Below are 27,118 nucleotides of genomic sequence, written 5' to 3'. Positions count from 1 at the left end.
GACGAGAAAACGTCAGTGGTGACATTTCCGAGGGAGGCTGAGACTGAGTTTCTGCTTTCTTAGATGAGCCCCGTGCTCTGCCCTCCCTGAAGTGGCCTGGGGAGAGCGGCCCAGCCCCCAGGACAGCAGATGGCGGGGCTCAGGCCACCGGTGCCTGGCCTCTGACCCACAAGTAGCCAGTCCCTCCCCATGTCCCATCTCACAGATCCTGTGAGGGCTGGAAGAGAGGTCCCGCAGCCCTGTGAATCCGGAGGTCTAATGAGAGACTGGCAGCTGCTCACAGGGAGTGGCTGTCCCCATGATGGCGTTTCATCGAATGTGCCGTTTGCTGCTCTAGTGTGACCGCCCTCCCCCCCCTCCCCCCCGCCCAGGGTTTCAGGGTCCCCCACGTGGCAGCCCCCAGGCTGCTCTCTCCAGCTTGTCCACCCTCAAGAAGTTTCCCCAGACCCTCAGTAGGAGTGGGCGCTGCTGCGCGTGTGTGTGTCCTCGTGCCCCTTGTGACGTTACATGACGAACCACACTCTGTGTTTGCTCGCTTCCTCCTGCACTCGTGGGACAGGGCAGCGTGGTGGGAACGCAGGGCTGGATTCTGCTACAGTCAGGACTTGCTCCTGCTGAGCTTCAGGGTGAGTACAGGCTGGCCTGGTCCCATGGGGGCACAGAGCCCACGCCCCGGGAGTGGAGGGTCAGCGGGTCTACAGAGGTAGGCCCAGGGAGCCCTCAGCAGCAGAGAACATGACCCTGGCGCCCTGCTGCCGCCGGAGTGGTGAGAGCACGGGCGAGGCTCCCTCGTGTCCGCGCACACGGGTGTCCCTCCCACAGCGGCGGTGCTGCCGGCCACACACTGCGTGCACGTTCTCAGGGGGAGCAGGGCCCAGAGAGTCAGGGTTCACGAGGCTGCCGTGCCCTGGGCCTCTCCGTGCGGAGGCCAGCGTTTCACACGGAGGTGCACTGGCATCTGGGGCTCGGCCGCCGCTGAGGGGCCACCCTCCCTTACAGGTGCCGCTCTGGGTGGGCCCCTGGTGGGTCCGGCCCGGGGGCCCAGCCCTACTGGAGCTGCTCTGAGGGCAGGAGGCTGTCTGCTCTGTCCTGGTCACATCTCAGCTAGAAAGCTGGATTGGGCCTCTGAGTTTTTTTTTTATACCAGCATCTTTTAGCTATATGTCAGAATAAGGTCAGCCACAGAGTTCTCTCCTTGATCTGCTTGGTCCTCCATGTTTCTCTGAATTCTCAAAGCAGCTGAGGCCCCGAATGGGGTGGAGGGGGTGTCTGGAGGGGCAGGGGCTTAGGCACCAGCTGCTATCCCAGGACTGACTTGTCTGTGTGTTTCCAGTTTACCTGCACTAATTCTCCAGATGATTATACAGTGTCCAGTATACAACAAAGACTACATTTTGAACTCCATGAAATCTTTACTCTGCTGATACTTGTTACATGGACCCGAAGATATTTTGTTACAGGGTTTTTAATTAGTGAAAAATTCATGAATTCCATAGAGAAAATACTTTAGAATTTAATGTTTCTTATATTTATGTAAACTTATGACTTCATTTCTATTATTACTTACTTTTTCTTGTATATTCTGACTATAAATATCCTTTCAGATCAATTCATGTTCTGATACCTGATTTTAGTCTTTCAAACGAATGTACTGTAGTGCTTGTCTGTATAAATCCTATGAACAAATATAGGGCTTTTGAAAATGATGCATTTACTGTAATTATTCTTGTTTAATTGTTAAATGTTAACCCATCAGGGAAGGGGTTTTCCTGCGGTTGTAAAATCATCATGACACGGTGTGCATTATCCTTCCAGAATGTAACCAGGCTCTCCAACCATCCCTCTGAGATAAGCAAACTTAATTTCAACCAATTGTTGTTGGATTTTAACCACTGGCCTAAACTGTACTTTTTCTAGGAAGAAATGCTTTTTGTCTGCAGCATGAAGTGATTTAAAAGTACTGAGTGTTAAATGTGAGCTTCTAATGAAATTTGGGCTGAAAGGATGACTAGAAGACGACTATGAAACTCTCTGCCGTAACCTAGTCTCTGTGGACCCAGATCCCTCCTCTCCGGTAAGAAGCTTCGGGGACCAATCGCGATGCCCTGCACCCGCTGCGGAGCCATGGAGCTGGACAGTGAAGGTGCCCCTTCCCAGACAGACAGCAGAGCGCAGCTCTGACACAGGCCTTATTTGTATGTAAATCATCTTCTTACCTCTGTTTGTAAACATGTTCAAAGAATGGGCCCAGGGATACATTTTTAGATTGTGATGACACAGCCGTTCTGGATTGTATAAGCATCAAATGTAACTTTTACTTTTTCAGCGGCACATTAAAAAAGCCAGCAAGAGATGTGTTCAGGTCACGGTGCGATATTTATTATGCAGCTGGTATCTCGGTAGACACAGACAGCATGTCTCCTTACATGTGGGTTCTACCTTTAACTTACTTGTACAATTCATTGTTATCATTCTATTTTCCTATTAATCTTTTGTGAACTTCCCGAATATGTGACAAAGTATGTACAGTCTACTTTTGAACTATTTTTATCACAGGATTATTTATTGCTTTCTTTCAATCAAGTACTGAAGCAAAATTTCCCAGGGTCAATAAAGAGTGCGGAGGGTAAGCTGTACTCTCACTGAGAACAGACCAGAGCTGGTAATAGGAGCCCGAGTCATCACACGGACATTGTGTTAAGAGAAATGGATGGATACAATGGAAAGCCCAGAAGGCGGAAGCGTAGGTGTCCCCAGAGAACGACCGATGGTGTGTTCATGCCCTTGGCTCCGGAGACAAGAGGCTCCATCACTTCAGCATCTGCGGGGACAGGGTCCCTCTGCTGCTGAGGCGCGGGCAGCGGGCCGAGGGTGGGAACAAAGTGCAGGTCGATGCTCATTGTCAGTCCCAGGGCCGGGGAGCCAAGGGCCACCCTGACGTGGACCCGAATGATGCACTAGGGAGTGTGCGTGTGCACACTTGTGTGTGGGAGCTGTTCATGTTATGTTAGTCAACAGTCTATTATTCATATATCCATAGAAACAAGAATGTAGCAAGGGGAGGTGGGAGGGAGATTCAAGAGGGACGGGACATACGTACGCCTACGGGTATTTCAGGTTGATGTACGGCAGAAATCAAGCGATACTGCACAAAATTATCTTTAAGTTAAAAAGAACATAGCAAGGTGGTCAGGAAAGTATGAAAAAAAGATTTCTCATAGAGATTTATCCTCAACTCCATGTACATCTGGGAGCAGGCTGCCCACCATCATCAGACCTTCCCCCAGCATCAGGCCCTCCCTCAGCATCAGCCCCTAGTCCAGCATCAGATGTGCCCCCCAGCATCAGGCCCGAGTCCAGAATCAGACATTCCCCCAGCATCAGACCTTCCCCCAGCATCAGACATTCCCCCAGCATCAGACCCTAGTCCAGCATCAGGCTCTAGTCCACCATCACATCCTAGTCCAGCATCAGACCCTCCTCCAGCATCAGACTGTAGTCCAGAATCAGACATTCCCCCAGCATCAGACATTCCCCCAGCATCAGACCCTAGTCCAGCATCAGGCCCTCCCCCACCCTCAGACCCTCCCCCACCCTCCGACCGTTCCCCAGTATCAGGCCCGTCACCTCCAGTATGAGGTGTGGCAGCCCCACTTGTCTGACGCTCCTGAACACACGCAGGCAGCCCCAGAGCAGCAGGATAATAGCTCTTGCAAGAGGTGCATCTTTAGGAATCACCTGCAGAGCAGCAGCAGCTGGGGTTTGTCCAGGCCAAGGAGAGGCAAAGAGAGGCACTTGTGCAGGAGGCTCTGGAGGCTGTGGGCATGTTCCCCAGCTCTGCTTCCTCCCCGTGCGGGCTTTGCTCTCCTGCTCCCATGGCGCTGTCCTTCCAGATTCAAGGTCTCCTTGACATCTCAAGCCTAAGTCCTGAGTCGCGTCCCAGTCGAGTGTGGCAGAGGGCTGGGAACACCGAAGCTCAAGGGCTGAAAGGATCCCAGGGAGAGAGCCAGGCCCCAGCGGGGGGCAGGGCAGGGGATGAGGGTGGCCGCCCACAGAGGGCCCGCAGCAGCACTGGAAGGAGAGCAGTGATGCCTTAGCTCACACGGGGACGCTGCCCGGCCTGGCACTCAGAGATGTTACCGCCAGCAGCTCTGGGGACGCGGGAAGCCCAGTGAGTGACACCACGCCACCCGGGCCATGTGGGTGGGTACTGCTGACCATGGCCTCGGTTTTCATTCCGGTTCCAACTGTCCCTCCAAGGGCTGACGGGCCCCTCTTCCGAATGGCGCAGGTGTTTCCTTTATGTGGGTGACCGCATTCCTGCCTGTCTCTGTGGGCGCTGTTGTCGCTCACCCTGTGTTTCTGTCTTTAAAACCTGTGCTTGCTGCTCTCCCAGTTTACCTTGGGAGCAGCCCGGATTTTCTGCATTTCTAGTTGTCAGCGTCCACTGGGGCTTTCCAGGTGGTGCCAGGGGTAAAGATCCTGCCTGCCAAATGCAACAGATGACAGAGATGTGGGTTCGATCCCTGGGTCGACAAGATGCCCTGGAGGAGGGCATGGCAACCCACTCCAGTATTCTTGCCTGGAGAATCCCATGGACACAGGAGCTAGTGGGCTACAGTCCCTGGGGTCGCAAAGAGTCAGACACGACTGAAGCAGGGGAGCACACACTCAGGTTTTAGTTCAGTCGCTCAGTTGTGTCCGACTCTTTGCCACTCCGTGGGCTGCAGCACTCCAGGCTTTCCTGTCCTTCACTAGCTCCTGGAGTTTGCTCCAACTCGTGTCCATTGAATCATCATGCCACAGAACCGTCTCATTCCTGCTGCATCCACCACAGAGGTGGCTGGGGCTCGGGAAAGTGCCTGGGCCCCCTGCGCGGGTGTGAACCTGCCCTCACCACTCCCTGACCGCGTGACCGTCACTGCGTCCTCCTCTGTAAATCGGGAGGGGGCAGCACCTGCTTGGTAAGGGGCACACACAGCATCTGGTATAGAATCAATGCACCATCCATCTCAGCGTTGTATTTATTAATAATAGGGATAGCATTTGACAACCTGCTCTTTTTCCCTCTTGCCACTTAACTGTGCTCCGGACCACATCTGCTCCACTTACCCCTGTAAATCCCACACCCAGCACAAACAAGACTCAACACATTTGTGGCTGAAGAGGCAGGAACATACCCTGTCCTCAAGGAGATGAAGCCAAGCGAGAGGAGGGCCTAATGATAACCTTGTGTGATGAGGGGACCCCAGGAGGACCTGTGTGGCTGTGGGGTGGGGTGGGGGGCATGGGAAGAACCCATGATGAGCTCCTGGGGAAGGTGGCAGGAAGGAGGGCGGGCTGTTCATTGTGGGGTGTCCACAGATTGCATTTCACCCCTCACTGATGAGCACTTAGGCCGTTTCAAAACACGTGTCACCGTTAGGAGGAAACAATCATTGCCCAGCTCCTACTCAATCAAATTCGTAGAATATGTTTCTAGCATTGGAGTACCATCATCTGCTGTATTCATTCCATGCTCCGTTCGTCCACCCATCCAGCCAGCCATCTCTTCATCCATCCACCCACTCACTAATCCATCCCTCCATCCATCCACCCATCCACTCATTAACTCATCCGATCATCTCAGACCCACTGAGAAGACAGACACCTCCTCCGCTCCTGCTCCCAGGAGGACCCCCAGCGTGAGTGACAGGAGCCTCGTGGGGACAATGGGGGAGACACAGAAGGGACATGCCTGCAGGCCCTCCTCCCTCTGAACGGGGAAGCACCCACCTGGTGATAACGCCTCCTTGCCGGGGTGTTCAGGCCGGCCCTTTTCCTTCCTATGAATCCAGCGGCGGATGGAGGACTTGATGCCCTTCTTCTTCGGGGCTTTGTGCAGCGAGTCCTGCCTGCTGCTGCTGCTGCTGCTGGGGTTGTTCTCGGGGCTGTCCTCAGAGCCTGTCGAGCTTTGGGGAGAGAAAACGACCTTTAACGGGCACCCTCGTGCAAACACACACCCCTCCACAAGAGCTACTGAGAGAAACGGGCACCCAGCAACACCCGCGCCTCAACCTCGCAGCAGACAGTGGAGTCTCCTTCACCAAACACGCTCCACACGAGCAATGCAGGCTCTCGGACACAGACAACCGCTCCGGGAAGCTGAGATTCTCTGCCTCGAGCTCTCCCCCGAGGAGGGCTTCACTCCAGGCCAGCTGGTGCAGAGGGCGCCCCGACCCTCCCTCAGGGTCGCTGCTCGGCAGGTGACAACGCTCCAGGAGAAGGCGAGCTCCCCTGCTCTGGGCGGTTCCCCTGGCTCCTGCAGGGTGACCGGCCCTGGCCATGGCAGGAGAGCGATGGTCACCATGCAGGGCTGCTGGTCAAGTCACCATACGTGCCCTCCATCGCGTGCTGCCTGGCTCAGGACTGGAGCTCAGGTGGTGGTCTAAATGAGGACAGTGTCAGTCACAGGAGGGGACAGAGTCTCCTCAGAGGAGACCCCTGAGGAAACGGGAGGGACCCTCAAGAGTGAACCCGAGAGGTACGGGGCTGTCACTGTCAGGAACGTGCCCCAGGCCGGGCAGATCTCTCTCAAGAGCAGGAAGAAAGCTCCCACAGGAGTCAATCTCTATAGAAGGACATTTTCTAAAATCACTGAGGTCACTGAGCTCTTCTTCCCCAGCACCTGAAGTTCACCACTAAACACAGGCACTGAACCCAATGGTATTCCTTTAAAATCATCCTTGCAACTCTTTGAGACAAGAGGTGCAGGGCTCCTGAAACTGATGATGCGCACACAGGCCGCTTACTTGTGGGCGTCCCTGATGTCCTCTTGGTTGGCTGTGCGCAGCGACCCCGTGTGCAGGCGGTCCAGCCGAAGGGACCGCGGCGTTGTGGGGGTCGAGGTTTTAGATTTGATAGCAGTCTCGTCATCTCCTACCTCTTCCCGTAAAGCTGGCAGCTGAGGGAGTGAGGTAAGTGTAACATTGGTTAACAATAGAGTGTTTTGAAAATGGCAATCACACAGGCTTTACATTATAACCAGAATCTTATCTGAATATCTATTAGCTATGCTTTCCCACAATTACAAGAAAACCCTGTTCTAGCTTAATGCCACCTTAAGGACTGTCTTGTTCACGAGAAGTGGGGCTATGGGGCAGCGAGAGCATCTGACTCAGTGCAGAGACCCTGGACGGGAGCCTCCCTGCAGCCGGGCTCCACCCTCCCTGGAATCCAGCGACCAGATGGCCCTGCCCGGCAGGACAGCAGAGCGACGCCGGCCCCGTGAACCCTGCATGGCATGAACTGCCCTGATGAAAGGACTGCGCTCATCGCCAGATGCTGCTCAGAAGCACCACAGCTAGAGTACAAAAACTCTCAGCAAAGACGTCCAGACCTTTCTGTTTCAAGGAGGAAAAGATACAGCCTGTGCCACCACCCAAGATCATTTGGAGAGATGATACAGGTTACTGGAACCCATGACAACAAGAGAAACACAGAAAAGGTACCTAAACCCTCGACGTGAACACCATGCGCCTGGATCACATTTCTCGGTAACAGACAGACTGGGGGCTACCCACTGAAGTACTTACAGGCAGTTCAAGGGTCATGCGCTCAGAGTGGTTTCCATAAAGCACCCCCAGGTCTTCACTAAGAGATGATCCTGTATCACCCTAGAGGATCGGAGGTTAAAAAGGGAGGAGATATATGGGTACCTATGGCTGATTCATGTTGGGTTTTGACAGAAAAGAAAATTCTATAAAGCAATTATCTTTCAATTAACAAATAAACTAATAAACTAATAAAAACACAAAAAGGAGGTGATGTCTCCTGGACTCCCAGCTTTTCTGCTAGTCGTGGGTGTGAGGACAGGAAGGACAGTGTGGGGAACAGATTAACCCCTCAGTGTCCAGACAGGTCTCACTGATACATCTGAGTGTGTGGTTAAGCTTTTAGGAGACATGCATGGCATGTATTTTTATAAACAATCAGTGCGTTGTTTTAACCAACTATCCTGTGCCTTTTCAGTGGCATTCTGTAAAGAATACTGGTTCCGTGCAGCCCCACAGGAGCTTGGTGACAACAAAGTGACTTAGTGCAAAATACAGCTGAACTCGTTTAACAGCAGCTGGACAAACTGGGCACCCTCCCCTGCGCTCTAGCAAGAACCCTCCGACAACAGAAGGCTACAAAGGCTAGAAATTATCCACATGGAACTGAACAGGGATCAATCTCAAATTCAAGTTAAAATAAGCATTTCTAAAAATCAGAAAACAACGAACAGAGCAGGGACGTGATGCACCTGGGTTGACTATGGACTCAGTGGAGACAAACACCTGCCTCAAGGTCAGGGACCACACCAGCCCCTTACCCCGGGTCTCCTCCCGAGGAAGGCCTCTGGTTCCCCAGCCTGGCCGCCCTCCCCCAGGATGGGAGCCGCCGCTCTGGTGCCCACGTGGCCAGGATGGGCAGCACCGTGTCCACTTAACAGGAGGGCAGAGCAGGCCACAGAGTGGGCGAGCGGCACACCCAGGTCACCAACCCCAGGGGGACGGCGCTGCTCTGCTGTGCCCAGCAGAAGGGCTCCCGGGCACTGAGTGGGCTGAACTGGAGCGCAGCCACCCCAGTCCCGTGGGAAGGCCCAGGAGTGCTCGCTCAGTGGGCTGGGAGAAGGACAGGGACAAGGAAGGCCAGCCCTTGGGGCACTGGACTCCAACAACAGGGGCGCATCCAAGTGACCCGAGGGGAGAGGCAGCGAGCTCCCTCCTGAGGCTCCCTCCATCAGGGATGCCGTGATGGACATGAGAGCCTCTGGAGGAAAGCGGGCTAGACGGCACCACGGTTAAGTGTCCAGGTTCTGATCAGACCAGTCCGCACCACGCTGCTGGGTGTGAGAGCCTGGGCAGGGTGCCCGGCCTCGCTAAGCCTCAGTGTCCATGTCTGCTGAATGGGGATAGCAGCAGCCTGGACCTCACCTGGGGGTGAGATGACAGACGCGGAAAGCACGTGCCTGGCGCACAGAGTCTCCTGCACACTGCGACCCACAATCATTAAATTGGCTTCCCGCAAATCTAACATCTATGGTTCTCATTCAGTCATTTCTTGTAAAAAAAACACTAAGCGGAAATTCCATGGTGGTCCAGAGGTTAAGACTTGGCACGTTCACTGCTGGGACACTGGACCGATCCCTGGCTGGGGAACTAAGATCCCATAAGCTGTGCAGCATGGCCAAAAAAATAAGTAAAGAAAATTTAAAAAATAATAAATAATACTTTGTCTATTATAAACAACCATGAGACGATCAGAAGGCAAACAAGTGGGAGAAAGGCAAACAGTTACAACTGTCCCAACGAATGACCTATTTCCAACAGAACCATCAGCACAGTTTAAGTGGTGGGTGAGTTTCATTACTTCCATTAAAACGTCACTTATTCACCAGGACATAACCACACGGTGTTCATTCACGTTAAACCCTAAGGACTCTTTAATACTTCACAGAGAAAGAAAGGCCTGCTAAATTACTAAATAGTTTACCTTTCGACGCCGCTTTCTTAAATCACTAGCCTGATAGATGCATGCAAAGAAACGAAGAGAAACCAGATTCACTGCGACTTTGAAGCTAAAATTTCAAGCATCCGAATAGGCAAATACAGGAAAGCAAAAATGAAGGCAAACTTGTAAGTGACATGAAGATTCAGAGAACACGTGACTGGAAACAGAACAGTTTTTTGACCACAGAAGTTAAATAAGCTATTCAAGATTTACTAGAGAAACACTAGAAATTATTACTCAGGAAGATACAGTTCTATTACATCATCATGATTTCTTAAAGCACAGGATTCCGTACAACAAAGCCCCTTAACAGTTGTCTATTCTCAGACAAACTTCTCTATAAGTTAGTTTCCCTTAATAAAATACATCTTATGCTTTAAATTAGTAAATTAACTGATAAGGAAGTTACCATAATATCTATTTTAACATTGAACAAATCTAAACACCTCTTGGACATTAATGTAAAACCCTGACATAGAATTTGATTTAAAACTTCTCAAAATAAATTCATTAAAACAGGCTCCCTGTGAAAATATGTAAGAATGAAAGCTAGCATAATAGCAAGTGCCGTCTTTACATTTTATTAACCGTAAAAGATACTTTTCTAAAGAGTCTAATAGAGACATTAACTGTGCAAAAGCTGATGAGATTTACACTCTTAAATACAAGCACCAACACAGAAAGGATATTTTGTCAGCTCAGTTCAGATCAGTCGCTGAGTCGTGTCTGACTATTTGCAACCCTATGAGTCCCAGCACTCCAGGCCTCCCCATCCATCACCAACTCCTGGAGTTCACCCAAACTCATGTCCATTGAGTCGGTGATGCCATCCAGCCATCTCATCCTCTGTTGTCCTCTTCTCCTCCTGCCCCCAATCCCTCCCAGCATCAGAGTCTTTTCCATTGAGTCAACTCTTCACATGAGGTGGCCAGAGTACTGGAGTTTCAGCTTTAGCATCAGTCCTTCCAATGAACACCCAGGACTGATCTCCTTTAGGACGGACTGGTTGCATCTCCTTGCAGTCCAAGGGACTCTCAAGAGTCTCCTCCAACACCACAGCTCAAAAGCATCAATTCTTTGGCCCTCACCTTTCTTCACAGTCCAACTTTCATATCTATACATGACCACTGGAAAAACCATAGCCTTGACTAGATGGACCTTTGTTGGCAAAGGAATCTCTCTGCTTTTCAATATGCTATCTAGGTTGGTCATAATTTTCCTTCCAAGGAATAAGCGTCTTAATTTCATGGCTGCAATCACCATCTGCAGTGATTTTGGAGCCCCCAAAATAAAGTCTGACACTGTTTCCACTGTTTCCCCATCTATTTCCCATGAAGTGATTGGACCAGATGCCATGATCCTCGTTTTCTGAATGGTGAGCTTTAAGCCAACTTTTTCGCTCTCCTCTTTCACTTTCATCAAGAGGCTTTTTGTTCCTCTTCACTTCTGCCAGAAGGGTGGTGTCATCTGCATATCTAAAAGTCCATTAATTCTACACTTAAGAGGATCATTTCCTTATGTAAGCACAATCTTATTTATGAATTATACATGATATGCCGTTTAGGATCCATCTACATTATGCTTGTAACTGCATGCTGCTGCTGCTGCTGCTGCTAAGTTGCTTCAGTCGTATCCGACTCTGTGCCACCCCATGCACTGCAGCCTACCAGGCTCCTCTGTCCATGGGATTTTCAAGCAAGAATACTGGAGTGGGTTGCCACTGCCTTCTTCTGTAACTGCATAGTGATACACCAATTCAACTTACCGCTATGGGGGAAAAACACCATTTAATGAGACATGAAGACAAAGCACAGACCCGAAAAGGGCGCACACGCTGTGGACCACAGCACGGCCATGACCAGAGCAAGTGGGGGGACGGGGGAGGGGAGATGGATGGGTAAACTACAGCCTCGGGGGTGGGGAAGGGGTCAGGATTGATGACAACCAAGCAGACAACAGGATGAGACAGGAAATCTAAACCAATGATGAAAGCAGACACACCGCCAGAGCACTCCAACAGCAAGGAAAACACACAGAACTGTTCTGTAACAAATATTCGGAAAGAAATCAAGCATGAAACCACAGAGAAACCCTCAAAGAATTTTAAATATCAACTAGTTAGCCAATGATGCAAATTATAAAAACTGTGTCAAAAGACCACAAAATGGACTAGTTCCCACTTCACAGGCCGCTAGAAGGATTCACAGTGAATTTAATGGTAACCTGACTAACAATGCAGCCGACATGAAATGGGTGGTCACAGAAAAAAGTGATAATCCATGTCCAGTTACAAAGCAGAGTGTTGTACACGTGATTTCATGGGATAACAATGCCCTCACAAAACCCAAGCTAAACACGCAAGAAAGCTGGAACATGTGCTTTGGAGCCGCACACTCTGTCACCAACAGCCCTAGGTCGTCATCCCATTTTTAGACTCAGAAAAGTGAGGCAGCCCAACCTCTTCCCTGGGGCCTTGGGGCACCAGGCTCTTAACCTGGTTTCACACGCAGAGCTGGCCTGAGCCCGCGGCCGGGTCCATCAGCAAGCAGACCATGGAGATTCTTGGTTTTGTTCCCACCGCATGCTCTGCACCCTGCAGCCAGGCAGCCCCAATGGAACATGTGCTGCACGGCTTTCCCAGGCCACGAGGGCTGCCTATGGTAACTTTCACGAAGCTGTCTGCTCCCTGAGAACAGAAACTTCCCTGCAGCTGCTGTGCCCAGCACAGGCCAGGCCCAACGTTACAGAGGCAGGCTCTGGCTGAGTTCATGATGATGTGCTAAGCCTGTGGTCCAAATATCAAGACTACTTCGTTGCTGCGCCATTGTGGAATGATTAAAGACTAGGCAGTTTACAAAAGTGTAGACCTCTGAGCGCAGCAAATGTACCCGATTTTCTTCTAACTACAAAGAGAAAAACCAAAAAACAAACAAAATAAAGAAAACCCATGTCCTGGGGGAAGGATGGGCAGGGAGGAGGCAGACACATACCACAGTCATGATGCCCAGCTGGTCTCCCTCCTGCGCCGGGCGGCGCCCCCTCCTTCTGGGCTTGGGCAGGGGCAGGTAGGAGCCGGCACCTGAGGAGCCAGCAAGCAGGTTGAGGGAGCTCACCGATTTATAACGACGGAGGCTGCCTAAGCTCCCCCTGCCCTCCCTGCTCTCAGTCTCCTCGGCCCACTGCTCCGTGTTCTCCTTCTCTTCCTCCATCAACCTAAAATAGAATAAAACCCGTCACCTGCCTCTGTCAGCAGAGGAACGTGTCTGAACAACAAATTGGCCTGGCATTCTGTGTCACGATTAGCAAATTCCAGAAACAGTTGCTCAATTAACATCTCAAGCAAAAGCTTTGACTTTTCCTCTTTTGAATATTCTCAAACTTAGAATAACTTGGCATTGAGTCTTACAAACTGGCCCCTGATCATTCACGCTTGATTTCACGTCTTTCCTCTAACATTCTCAAGGGGCCCTGGTGGCGACACTCTTCCTGTGAGGAGATACCTGATGTTGACAACCTTTACCTCCCTGCTCTCAGGGCAGAGATGCACGTCAGTGCCGCAAGTCTTTTCCACTGGGAATCGGGAACTCGGTACAATCAAAACAGCAATTCACGAACAAGCTGGAGTTTCTAAACACAAGTCTCCAGACCAGATGAAGTGCTGAGTTGATCTTTCTTTTTATTTTTAATGTAAGTTTGAATATGTACAAACACATCACTTGAGGAAGTTCTGCACCAGCTTTGTGTGAGTTTCTGGATTCATGTCAATGTGCTGCATTAACCTAGAATTCACGGTTTCTGCTCTTCTCCCCTAATGTGTCGTGGATGATTTTATATAGCAGTTTAAATACACGAGGATGCAAATAAAATGATTTTCAAATTAAAATAAAACATTCTAACAGGAAGTAAACTCTCCAGCTTCAGTTCCACTTATACAACTTGAAAGTTTTTCACTGTTGATAACAAGTTGATGGACAGAATTTACCATTTACATCAAGTCAACTTGTCACATAAGGAAAAATCACTTTACATGACAACTTGCTGTAAAAATAAAAATATTAATATATAACCGTTCCACATTTCCTGAGGGGACATGGAAAGACCATCTTTCTGATCTCGTCTGTGCTCAAACACGGCCCACAAAACCGTCTGTCTCGCCGTCAAATGGGCAGGCGGCACCACCTGCGTTTGCTGGTTGTCCCGTTCACCCCCTGCCTTTCTCCCGGCCCCCTACTCTCGGCGGACAGGAATGGGCACCTCGGCCTGGGCTGACGTGATGAGAACAGTCTGAGCAGCAGCCTCTGCCTGGTCCTGTGCAGGGTCATTGGCCTGCGGCCAATCTGAACATGGACTCGGGACACAGGCATAGCTGTGTGGGTGTGGCACCAGGCAGGCCTCGGGGCCCCCAGCCACCCGGCTGCACCCAGACCCAAGGTCCCCTGCTCACCACGAGGCCGGCCTTTGGATTCTATCCCGTTTTGTAAATTGTTATAACTGCCAAGACGGTGTCTAAAGAAAACATCTTAAATATACTGATGAGATGAGAAAAACTCAAACACACGTCCTTGGACCACTGTCTTACAACCAGCCAATCTTCACACTGTTTATTAAATGAAAAATGAAAATGCACATCTGAGTGAGAATTTGCCAACCCCAAAACCTGAGCTTTTCTGTTCCAGGTGGCCTTTCAGCAGAAAGTGGTGGGCTCCGAGGGACACAGAAGGGTGCACGGGCCCCAGCGGACACCGCCTCAGCACCTCACCCACCTCGGGGCTCAGAGCTGAGGGGGGACACCCCAAAACGCCTCGGACAGAACCCCCCGGCTGACCGAGCTCTATAATCAAGGGCAATCTCAAAACTGAAAATTCTTGAAGCAGACCTGAGGTCAGGTTTCTTACTATGGAACACTCAGACTTCCCTAGGAGAAGGCAGCTCCTCAGAGAAATCGAGTTTCCGGGGAGCTGAGTTTGGGATCACCCACCTGATCTCTTCGTTGATGGTGTCCAGCTGCTCCTGCAGCCTCATACTCAGAGTCTTGGCATCGGCCTGCCCAATGGGCGACAGCTGAGTGGCCGAGCTGAAGAGGGTGACCCTGTCGCCCTCGCCGTCAGACACGCCCTCATCACTCTGGAACGCCTGGGCCACGTCGGCCAGCACGCTGGCTTGCTGTGCGCGCTCCCAGTCCTGCTCCTTCTCGGTCTGCACCTGGGCATGAGAGGACCACGTCTCGTCAGCGACATTCAGGGCAGCTCAAGGCTATCAGGAACTGAACCCAATTTTACTTGGAAGCCCTGACTGTGGAGAAATGTGGATAAACCAAAAAATTGAATCAGACTAAACAAATAAGTAAAGACAGCAAAACTCCACCTGGATAAACTCAACTTGAAACTGAAAACACAACATAAAAAGAAAATACATGGTGATGCTATCCATCCCGAATACCACCAGGTGATTAGAGTCAGAATTTGTCATCTCCTGGACAAAGGAGTGCTGAAGACATCCTGCAGCTCTGAGCCACAAGGCTAGTTTACTAGTCATTAAAATAACCCAGGTGGGTGGGGCCTCAATCAGAAAGAGAAAGAACACCTGATGCCCACCACTACAGCCTTCATTCTTTTTTAAATGAAAGGATTCAAAGGACAAACCCTTAACTGAAATTACAGGATGACTGATCAAACTTACCTCTTTATGTGTGGCACCTAATTCTTCTTCTAACAAACTACACCTTTCGAGCGCTACGCGTAACCGCGCTCTCAACTCAAATCAAAGGGGCCGAGTCACCGTGTGTTGATGTCTGTATATACGTTAGTACACTCTTAGTGTATACTCACCCTAATACATGGATACTGTGACAGAATACCTTTAATGTCTCTCACTGATCTTAACGTCAAGAAAATCTTCTTGTTAACAGCTTTAAATTCTAAGCTTGAGAGAACAAAATGTTATCCTAAATTAATTCTATTACCCAGTTTTTCACTGCAAGTTGATATACAGAATATAAGAAATCTCGAGACATTCATGCCAACTAATACTTTTTAACTGGGGGCTCCCCAGATGGCTCAGTGGTAAAGAATCCGCCTGCCAATGCAAGAGGGCAGGATCGATCCCTGGGGCGGGAAGATTCCATGGAGTGGAAAATGGCCACCCACTCCAGGATTCATGCCTGGGAAGCCCCATGAACAGAGGAGCGTGGTGGGCTACAGTCCACAGGGTTGCAAAGATTCAGACATGACTGAGCATGTACGCAGGCAACGCTTTTTAACCATATAAAACTCTGACTTCTTACAGAAAAAAAAAAATGTATAAACCAGAATTCAAGAAGCTCAAAAGTCAACGAGTTACATAAATAAGTGCATCACCCACCGAACAAGGCAGCAAGTGTACAAATCCAGGACGGCCGGGGGGCTGGTACCTTCTCATCCAGGGCCTTGTGGTGCTCAAAGAGCAATCTCAGCGCCCTGAGCACCTCCACCTCGCTGGTCATGCCGGCTGGGGACTCTGCCTGCCGCTTGCCCGCCGTCAACTGGAAGGATGGCTGGTACCGGGAAACCAGGAGCTCCAGGTGGTCCAGCAGCAGCTGCAGGGCGGGGCCAAAGGAGCACCTTTAACCTCCTGCTCGAATTCAGGCACGATAACTCCTCTCAGCCTCACGCTATAGCCAGAAACATGCTAAGGCACATTGGAATCCCGCCAGTTCGGTCGAAATTTAGAGTGGACTTCCCCAGGGGCCCAGTAGTTAAGACTCCACACTTCTGCAGGGGTCACGGGTTTTAATACCTGGTCGGGGAACTAAGATCCCACACAAAGTGTAGTGTGGACGAAAATCTAAGTTAAGAGCACTCTCCCCTCAAATGTACTAAAATTACATTAGCTCTCATCATAAATTTGAAACAAGGTATGAGAACCCCAAACTGATAAACCCAGGTCTGCTCAGTGGGAAGATGTGAAAAATGACTTGAAAATCAGACAGAGGTTAAGGACAGCAACACGGAGGCTAGTGGTGACCCACACAGGGCAAATGTCAACACGTGAGAATCCCCATTCTGACCCTGGTGTTGTTGATTTCGGCCTTGAGCACTGATATTTCTTCTTCTCGTCTCCGAAGTTGCTCCCTAAGTAGCTGTACATTCTTCTTCTCCTAAAAAACAAAGAAATGAGAAACTAAATGCAAACATAAATTAAAAAGACAGCGAGACTGTGAAGACTGGCCCTGTCAAGTCTCTCCAGGCTCCACATAAAGACTCTCCTAGCCCCTCCAGAGAAGAGGGGCTCCACTGACCCCAAGACCACACAGACCACTACAACTCAGACTGGCCTTCAGCCTCCCCCTCAACCTGGCAGGCACACAGTAGGGGAGAACCCGGAATCCAAGCCTGCCTTCTCAAGGCCCAGGACGTCTGAGAAGCTTTCCAGAAGATAAACCTAACAACAAAGTGGATAAAGAGATTCTTAAACGACACACAGACCAGTGACCTAGAGCCACTGGGGAGAAGGAAGAAAAAAGGGAAGCCACCAGGCTTTGGCGTGTTCCCCTGGGAAAAAGGCAGATGGCACCCCAAGGCCATCTGTTAGCCTGACTCCACGGAAGCCACCCAGTCATTCAATCAATTGGTTAAAATGTAAAATTGATGTTATATGTATTTTGCCACAATTTACGTGCACGCAGGGCCGTCCACGTGGTGAACTTGCTCAAGCTGAACCACATGTTCTTCTATTTTTCTTGGCAGAAATTAAAAAATCCTGGGCTACGTATCCCCTACTACATACTGAGTGTTCAGCACGCAGAACAGTGCCCAGCACTTGTAAGAGGCATGTAGTAGACATGTGTAGCTATGAGGGTGTATGTCATACACGGAAGCAGTAGGTACCCGCCATTAAAATACTGGACACACTGCTCTGTGCTTTGGAAGATGGGAGACATTAACAGGCTGAGCCTTGCTACTTCAAGGACTGACTCTCTAGCTCGATCCTCATGCCCCAGAGACTCCTCCAGCCAGTATATGCTTTCTTTGGAAGAAGGGAATCGTTAAGGGGCTTAGCGTTTCTGCGTCAAGGACTGACTCGATAGCTCAGTCCACGTGCCCCAGTGACTCCTCCAGCCAGTGTTTCCCTTCTTGTGGGGCCCCCACCCACCCTCCACGCAGCACCTGCACAGCGTCTTACAAGGTAAACTGCTGGGGTCAATGCTGCGCACTAGGGCCAAAGCGCCCTGGCTGACAGGGCCCATAGCCATGCTAATGAAATGAAACACAACCCCGATGCTTTGCCAGGTGAGGGCCAATCCGACGGGCCCAGCTGCGGGCTGCTCTCACCTCAGGCCACTCTCCTTCCAGGACTTGGGCGGAGGCCAAGTTCTTTCTTGTCTTCGCCTGTGCCTTGGGGTTGCAGCACTGAAATAACGCCCACAGGCGGGCCCTTCTGCGACCCATCCTCGTGGATGGGGGCAGCCCCCCACTCGGGGGCAACCGTTGTTTCACGGTAGGATACCTTGGCTCCCGAGCTAGCACCACCGATCTCACACTACCACCACCACTATTCACACTACGACCACCGCTCTCACACATACCGCTCTCACACACCGCTCTCACACACACCGCTCTCACACTAGGACCACTGCTCTCACACACTATGACCACCCGCACTGCTGTCTCAAGGAGAAATGGCACCAAGGCTCTGCCTCCAGCACGTCTCCCAGGAGCCCGGAACCGGAACCCGCTCAGTCACAAGGGGGCTCCGTGGTAACAGGGGGGCTGGGCTCAGGCCCACCGTCAAGGGTGCAGAGAGGGGGAAGGGGCTGCCAGAAAGATGACAGGGGAGTGTGGGGTGCGGGAGAAGGAAGGCCGTGCCCACGGCTCAGGCCCCCTGTAAAACATGACCCTGCAAGGTACTGGGTTACAGTCGAACCGACCAGTATAAACTGCTTCAGAAACCACCACCCCTGGGAATGAGCACGTCTTCTAAGTGGGCTTCTGCCCCCTCTAACCCCCAAACAACCCTCCAGGGAGGCTACTGAAAGGCACCCCTGAAGTCAAGGGTGTCCCCAGATCCCACCTGGCTGAGGAGGACTCACCACACTAGCTGCCCCTCACTCTCACCCTGAGCTCGGTCCTCCCTGTCGGACTCCCTCACTCGAGCTCAGCAAAGTCTTGACCAACCTCACTCCAGGCCCTTAAAATGAACCCACAGTGGGTACAGGTGTTCATTCAACCTGGTGCGAACTCACCCTCTAAACTTCCATCCTGGGCTGCCAGACAACTCTGCCCCATGGGGGTAGCGCGGTGGAGGTTCAAGGGTGTCCCTGCCTTGAGCCGCGACAGCCAGCACCTCCCAGACACCACTAGGTGCTGCCCCACCCTCCGCCCCAGAGTCTCCCACCCCTCTCCTGGCCCCACTCCCACCCTCGAGGCTCTCCACTCACCAGGGCACAGGCCCCACTGCTCCTGGCTCAGCCCGGACCTCTGCTGTCACTTGAGGACCTCAAGTCCCCAGGGTGCTTGGGGTCCTATATCCACCCATCTCAGCAATTATACATTCTGGGAGGGACAGAGTGCAGTTTGGGGTCCCGCCCGCAGTTCACCCTGAACACGTTCTGTTTTTGGCTTTATCTAGTGGAGTTCTCTGAGATGTGTTTTTTAAACCTCAACTGTTGCTTTCAAAAAGACCATAAAGTCACTGTGCTCAACTTTAAGAATAAAATCTTCAGTTTCAACCTTAAAGTGAAACTGGAGGGAAGACTAAAAGCAGTCATTCTTTCAAACTGACAAAGAAAACTCACATGTGACCATGTCCCAGAACACAGGTCACGTCACCCCTCCCTCCTCAGGCTTCTCCTCCACCACCAGCAGCCCGTCATCGCAAGGCCTGCCCTGGGCCAGCAGGGGCAAGGGAAGAGGGCAGACCGGCTCCTCTGTCTCCAGGCCGCGTGGGCCGCTTGCTCCACCTCCTTCCCAAGTTCACGTGGCACTGAAACAGCCCGGGCAAGCTGGGGGTTCTGATCAGAAACACAACCGTGGGTACCAAGCAAGGATCCCTGGTTCTTGTTTTCCCCGGTATCAAATAACCTTGATCAGTACAATTACTGGGCCTGTTACATGTGGCTTCAGATGACAGAAGACCCCCAGGGTGTCCCCACTTCCAGTGACAGACGCAAACAGCTTGTAGGTCAGCCTACCAAGAGCTAGAAAAGCGAAATACGGTTTAAAAGAGGTCCTTAGGCAGCCACAATCCAAGATTTCAAACAAAAGGGAAGCCCAGTGAGGGAGCTGGAGACTGAGAGGGCCGCTCCTTCCCTCGGGCCATCTGAGCAAAGCCCACCCTGCGAAGAAAAGGCAGGGAAAAAGTCAAGCAGAGGGGGCTGGCTAACACAGCTCTGGACGGTTCCTTGGGCTGGGGAGACAAACATTCCAGCGCAGGCCTGATGAGTCAATCCGGATGTCAGAAAATGTACCCAACACTCTTCCCAAACTGGCTGAGCACTGAGTATCAGTCCTAAGATAATATATATTTGGAATCGTGGAAACCTTACATGAAGAGGCACATGATGTAATTCAATCATCTCTTTCTCTCTCATTAGAGGCAAAATTTGATTACTTAGCTTCAGGCCTGAAAATTCATATTAAGAGTTCTTAGGAAGCATCTATCAAGAAATGTAATAAAATTTCAATTATTCATTTTTTCTGGTCTCTCAAATATAGGTTGGTGTTTTAAAAGCCGGTATCAAATATTTATAATATTATAATATTATGTTATATATAATATAAATAATAATGATATAATAAATAAAATGTAATTTTGTGTAGAATTATTGATACCACAAAATAAAAAAGGAAATGGCATTTTCAGTCATCAAGTATTTACCAGAATTGACTATGTGCTAATCACACACTCCTTGTTTCCAGTGAAACTGGAACTTTTCTTAAAAATGTCTTTTCTTCTCAATCTACACATTCCCATCCTCAATGCCATCATCTGCTAACATATAGAACATGCTTCGAAAAAATATGAAAAAGATGTTCTTGCATTTAAAGACGTCACTGTCTACCAGGGGAAAGAGACAAGTAAACAGAAGTTATCTATAATGCATAAGTACTTTAACAAAGTGAGCAAGTCACTTAACATTTCTAAGCCTCAAATAAGATAGATGTTTAACAACTCTAAATTACAGAGGGAACTTGAATAAACCATTTCTAACAGCCATGAAATTAAAACACGCTTACTCCTTGGAAGAAAAGTTATGACCAACCTAGATAGCATATTCAGAAGCAGAGACATTACTTTGCCGACTAAGGTCCGTCTAGTCAAGGCTATGGTTTTTCCTGTGGTCATGTATGGATGTGAGAGTTGGACTGTGAAGAAGGCGGAGCGCCGAAGAATTGATGCGTTTGAACTGTGGTGTTGGAGAAGACTCTTGAGAGTCCCTTGGACTGCAAGGAGATCCACCTAGTCCATTCTGAAGGAGATCAACCCTGGGATTTCTTTGGAAGGAATGATGCGAAAGCTGAAACTCCAGTACTTTGGCCACCTCATGCGAAGAGTTGACTCATTGGAAAAGACTCTGATGCTGGGAGGGATTGGGGGCAGGAGGAGAAGGGGACGACCGAGGATGAGATGGCTGGATGGCATCACGGACTCGATGGACGTGAGTCTGAGTGAACTCCAGGAGATGGTGATGAACAGGGAGGCCTGGCGTGCTGCGATTCATGGGGTCGCAAACAGTCGGACACGACTGAGCGACTGAACTGAACTGAATTGAACTGAAGGTCCTCTCTAGATCTAAAATTCTATGATTATCTGATCTCTTTAAATTAAAAGGTAAATCACAAAATATTCAGTATGCAAAAAAGAAAAACTAAGACCAACTAAGAGATGAAACTGTTTATACAAATGCATTCTAATGTTTTTTCAAAACCGTTAAAACTCCCTTTCTAAGTATCAGTAAAATTTCCACAGACACTGTCTTTTAATCAACATCTTCCCCTCAAACCTGCAGACTTCTAAGTAATCAACAAGCAACTATTTTGTGGTAACAGAAGTAAACTGCTTAAAAGCCCACGGCTTGGACTCACAAAAGTGATCTTTTAGAAGGAAGATGTTAATAGAAACGTGTGCATGACATTCTTACTACAATAAATTTGTTCATTAACTTCACTTCAAAAATTTAATGTTCAGGTTTTACATGAAGAGTTTAAAAAAAAAAAACAGCTAAGATTAGCTCTTTTCACTGTTAAATGTTTTGAAATTTAGAACAAGGTTTCCCTTACCTGACATGGACATGGAATGTGATATTCTCTGCAGAGTTCTTGTATCCACGTTGTTTCCCAGATGCCGCGGTAAGCTTGCTCAAAAAGTAGCATCCAATTACAACCATGAGTGGTATGAGATACAGAGTGCCGAAAACACCAATCCGGATCATAAACTCCACCAGTTTATACTGGTTCTCCTTTTCAAATGGAATCTCAACTCGCACTCTGTTTAGGGATATAATACCAGCTAAAAGGAGTGAAACCCCAACTACCACACACAGGCAGAGGGGTACAAGAACAAAATACCTCAAGGCATCAACATCGTAGAGGCCAACAAAACACATGCCACTGATACCGTCACCTTCAATTTTATTCATCACTAAAAGGATGACGGTCAGCGTTCCAGGGTTGCCCCACGCATCGGCATGAAACAGCAAGGCTTTCTTCTCAATAGCTTCACTACCCTACTTTGGCACAGCTGCCAAGAGCCATGTGATGGTAAGAATCACCCACCAAACGCTGCCAGCCATAGTGAAAAAAATAGAGTATCATGGAAAGCATGATACCAGCTTTGTTCTGAGATCCTTGGGTCACTGTGGAAGCCTTATACGGTGCAGGGCTGGATGCACTGCAGGCGACTCGGTCCTCAAGCATAAACCCAATAAAGAAAATTAATGACGCCATCATGTAGCAGGCGGCATACATTATAATGGGTCTTTCAGGATAACGGAATCTTATCACATCAATCAAAAAAGTTTAAAAAGTAAACAACGTGGCAGAGAGGCAAATGCCTGAAATCAATCCTATGAAATACCGAGCAAATGAAAGCTCTCCTCTCCTAAAGTACATCTTTCGACAAGGAGGTGAACAATCACGCACGTGCAAAAAGGCACAGCCAAGATCAGGATCGATTTTCAACTCTCGGGGACACCAAAAGCCACAGTCCCTCTGCACTGCACTGAGGCTCCGTCAGTAGGATCGCCAGCTAAATTCAGGTCCACCAGCCAAGGAGACGGCTCACCACAATCTGGGAACCTAAAAACACAAGACAAGAATCATTTACTCATTGGGAACCTAATGATTTGGATTTCCACATTTAGCAGTTGTGGCTTATTTATGCTTATGTCCTTGGAGAACATTACGATATGTTGAAGAAATCATGCAAATATCTTGCTTGTGGGTCATACAATGAGATATTCCACAGTTGGCAAAAAAAAAAAAAAAAAAGAAAAGAAAAATGTATACTTAATTTTGTTTTGGCTTCAAAAATATCACTCTTTATTAAAACAGGCATAGCCATGAATAAATAGTGTAATTAATGCTATTTATTTAGGACACACAGTTTACAGGAAGATTTCAAACTATAAATGAGTATATATAAAATAAGCATACATAAATAAAAAGCTCCAGTAGAATAGTAGCTAAAGGTTTTTTTTTTTTAACGTTTAATTACAAGATAGTCCTCAATTTACCCTAGACTCAAATAGAACTTTCTGAAAAATAAGAGGTAAAAATCTTCCCTAGGACAAGAGGGCGGAGGAGTCGGTGGACGTGGGGTACATCTCTATCCGAGGACACATCAGGAATACACCTTCAGAGACAGAAGTGCATGCAGAACACCAGCTAACAGGGGGCAAGAGGACCTGACCAGTGGAAAAGAATATAGAGAACCATGCAAAGCTCGGTATGACGAAGGAACTACGGGAAAAACAGGAGTGTCAGAAGGACTGGACCTGCCATCAGCGGGTGGGGGAACTGAGGCAGGCGTCCAATCCCCGCATGGGCCAACTGTCTGAGTCAGAGGAGAAACATTTAAGGCTGAGAGTGAAACAGCCGATCTGTGGCAGCCTAAATGGAATGAGAATCAGACAGTCCTTGCCGCAGCCATACACACCCCGGACAGGGACACTGGTCCCCTGGAAGGCGCAGCAGCCGGGAGCTGGAGTTTAGGGATTGTGGGGCCGTTCCAGGGCGAGGGCTGCTGTTGACTGCGGAGAGATGGACTGAGGGGATGTGAGGGAAAAGAGACGGACTTAGGGGATATGAGGGAGGAAAGCCAGGCAGCCACGGAAGCGAGGCGATACTGCTGAGTCACGGGGAGGGGACAGAGCCATCACCATAGCCTCTCTCCCCGCATGCCAGCATTGGCAGCTGAACAATAGACTGAGGCTGGCCCATCAAACGCCTGACACACGGCACTACAGAGCAGGACCCCACTCAGGTGCCACTTTAAGTGCCAGGGGCGCCAACCTACAGACTAGGATCCCAGCCAGGAGGGCCCCTCTATGTGCCTGACACACCCAACAACAGAGAAGGACCCCAGGCAAGGTAGCCAGCCCTCTAAGTGCCTGAACAGGCGGAGCTACGGACACGCCTTTGGATCACCAGCTACAAGAGGCTTGAAAAAAGACTCTGATAGGGACGTAACTCCTGCAGCGGAGGCAGTCCGTGTCCTTGCACACTTGGCGCTGCCAGCGTCCCCAAAAGCCAAGCAGCTGCGCCAACTTCATGCTCAACTCTCACTGGGGCAGAGCTACCACAGGCAAAAAAGTCTTGCGTCTATGCCCACTTCAGTCGTGTGCAGCTTTTTGCTGCTCTGTTATCTGTGGCCTGCCAGGCAACTCTGTCAGGGAGGAGGGGGTTCTCCAGGCAACAACACTGGAGCGTACCGCCCAATACTGGTTGCCATACCCTTCTAGAGCACTGTATTTCTTGCTGCCCTCTCAGCCAACTCCCCTGAGTACCTGGTGCTGCCAGAACCCCTGTGACCCAAGCAGCTGCACCACCTCCACACTTGGCCCTCACAGGGGCAAACCCAAGTCCTCCAGGGCAGCCGCAGGAGCAAACCCCAGTGGATGACCCACATGGATAGGTGGAAATAAAACCACAATTGAAACCCAGGGGCAGTGTGGCTAAGGAAGAAGACCTAAAACCTCACCACCAGCTGTACAAGCTGCAGATTAAATCCACACGATCAACTAGGAAGACTGTCTCTATGGAATAGATAAAAGGTCAGTGAGAGCTCCCACAAAAGAACACTACTAGTTCTGATAGCTGTGGACACTGGAGGCAAGAACACACAGGAATAGGACCAGATTAGACTCTGAGCTGCCCCCGCAGCAGGTCCAGAGATCAGCACAGTGCTGGAGGGCATCCGAGGGAGGTGAAGTGGACTATGACTCCCAGCCAGGGAAAGGACGCTGACAGCAATGACTCAAGAAAAACATTTATTATTCTTATTTTTTGACTTGTTCTGTAGATTCTTGTAGATTTATTTTTTTCTATTTTCTCTTTTTTCCCCCCCTCTGTTGTAGCTGTCGATTTTACTGGCACTATGAAATCCAATTAAGCTTTTGAGCTTTATTTTTTCTAGTCACATTTTTTATTGTTATAAACCTCTGCCTCTACGTTTGGCTTCTGCAGTTCTGTGGAGTTTTCCTTTTTCTTTTCTCTTTAATTTTTTAAACCTAGTTTTATTTTTTCTATATTTATTCCTTAGTTTGCTTTCCCTACGGTTCTTTTCCCCTTGCAGTTAATCTTTAACATATATAAATCTTCTTTATCTACCTTTATCTACCTTTGCATACCCTTTCTTTCTTTTGTTTCTTTCTCTCCTTTCCTCTCAACAGAGTTGTCACTTTTAGTTTCAGTGCTTTATTCCCCAGTTGGCACTGTGCTCTCGTTTTGTTTTCCAGTTTGCGCTTTGCCTAATTTTGTTCTGGTAGATATAATTTTTGGTTTCTTTTGTTCACTGGGTCAATCTATTGTACTTTATTTTTGTTGGACTTTTTGGATTTTGCCTATGGGTGTGTATGTATATGTGTATATTCAGTCACACTTTTAAACGTTGTTATAAACCTCTGCCTCTACCTTGGGCTGCTGCAGTTCTGTGGAGTTTTCCTTTTTTCTTTCTTCTTCCATTTTTTTCTTTTCTCCTCTTGATAATTTTAATTTTTTAAAACCTATTGTATTTTTGTATATTTATCCCTTTCTTTGCCTTTCCTCCTGTTTTTTCCCCCTTGCAGTTAATCTTTAATGTATATAAATCTTCATCTGTCTCTATTTAAATCTGCATATCCATTCTTTCTTTCCTTTCCTTCCTTTCCTCTCACCATGTTTGTTAGCTTTGTTTCCATTGCTCTATTCCCCACTTGGCACATGGCTTTAGTTTTGTTTCCAGTCTGTGCTTGAGTTAGTTTTGTTCTCACCTGGTAAATTTAATTTTTTATTTCCTTTGTTTGCCGGATCAATCGACTGCACTTTATTTTTGCTGGACTGTTTTGACTTTGCTCATGGGTGTGTATGTATATGTGTATATTCCATGATTTTAACTATTATTTGCCTGATTTTGTAACTGCCATTTGTCTGGGGTTCATCTTTGGTTTCTCATTGTTGGATATTTGTTTGAATCTCACTTAATGGCATAACAAACCACTTGTGGAATCTCTGTTTCTGACCAGAGATCAAGTCCTGAACCTCTGGAGTAGGAGCACTGACTCCGAGACCCTAGACTACCAGAGAATAGCCGTAGGGAGTATCAAATAGTGAGAATCACACACAGGAAACCACTTGAACACAAGACCCAGCATCGCCCAACCACCAGCAGCACCCTGTGCAGGACGCCTCAGCTAGACAACACACAAAACACAAGTACAAACTCAATCATCAGCAGATAGGATTACCACCTCACTCAGGCCTTACTCACGAGAGGAAACACAAACAAACAGAAACTCAGCACAAATCTCACTCTACACAAAGCGTACACAACCACTGGACCAGCCTTCGGAGGGCAGAAACCAAAAGAAAGAATTCAATCTTCTTCAAGGAAAGAATTCAACTTCGCTTAAAGCCTGGGAAAAGGAGACTTCAAACACAACAAGTTCAGAAAAAATTATGAAAAGGCAGAGAAATACTACACAAATGAAGGAGCAAACCAGAAACACAGAATTCCAAATAAGTGAAGAGGAAATAGACAAACTACCTGAAAAACAATTCAGAATAAGGATAGTAAAGAGAATAAAAAACCTTGAAAACAAAATGGAGAAAATGCAAGAATCAATTAACAAAGACCTAGAAGAATTAAAAGAAAGAAAAGAACTGAGGATAGTCTCAGAGACCTCTGGGACAACAGCAAAGGCACCAACATTCAAACTATAGGGGCCCCAGAAGAATGAGAAAAAAAAAGAAAGCGTATGAGAAAAATTTTGAGAGATTATAGTTGAAAACTTCCCCAACGTGAAAAAGGAAACAGTCAATCAAGTCCAAGAGGTTCACAGAGTCCCATACAGGATCAATGCAAGGAGAAACACGCTAAGACACACACTAATCAAAGTCACAAAGACTAA

General features: G+C 48.8%; 1 protein-coding gene across 1 annotated transcript in view; it reads right to left on the bottom strand.

Moving 5' to 3' along the window:
• Positions 1-695: 695 nt before the first annotated feature.
• LOC128060223 (liprin-alpha-1-like) overlaps positions 696-27,118 on the bottom strand; it is a 147,588-nt gene continuing 121,165 nt past the window's right edge. The window contains 8 exon segments of the mRNA XM_052652571.1: positions 696-975; positions 2,719-2,957; positions 4,141-4,298; positions 5,776-5,951; positions 6,792-6,943; positions 9,517-9,546; positions 12,525-12,747; positions 14,513-14,736. Of these exon segments, the coding sequence (XP_052508531.1) occupies positions 696-975; positions 2,719-2,957; positions 4,141-4,298; positions 5,776-5,951; positions 6,792-6,943; positions 9,517-9,546; positions 12,525-12,747; positions 14,513-14,736 (1,482 nt within the window).

The sequence above is a fragment of the Budorcas taxicolor genome, chromosome 2 (genome assembly GCF_023091745.1).
Source record: "Budorcas taxicolor isolate Tak-1 chromosome 2, Takin1.1, whole genome shotgun sequence".
Taxonomy (NCBI): domain Eukaryota; kingdom Metazoa; phylum Chordata; class Mammalia; order Artiodactyla; family Bovidae; genus Budorcas; species Budorcas taxicolor.
This window is presented reverse-complemented; position numbering and strand designations above follow the sequence as displayed.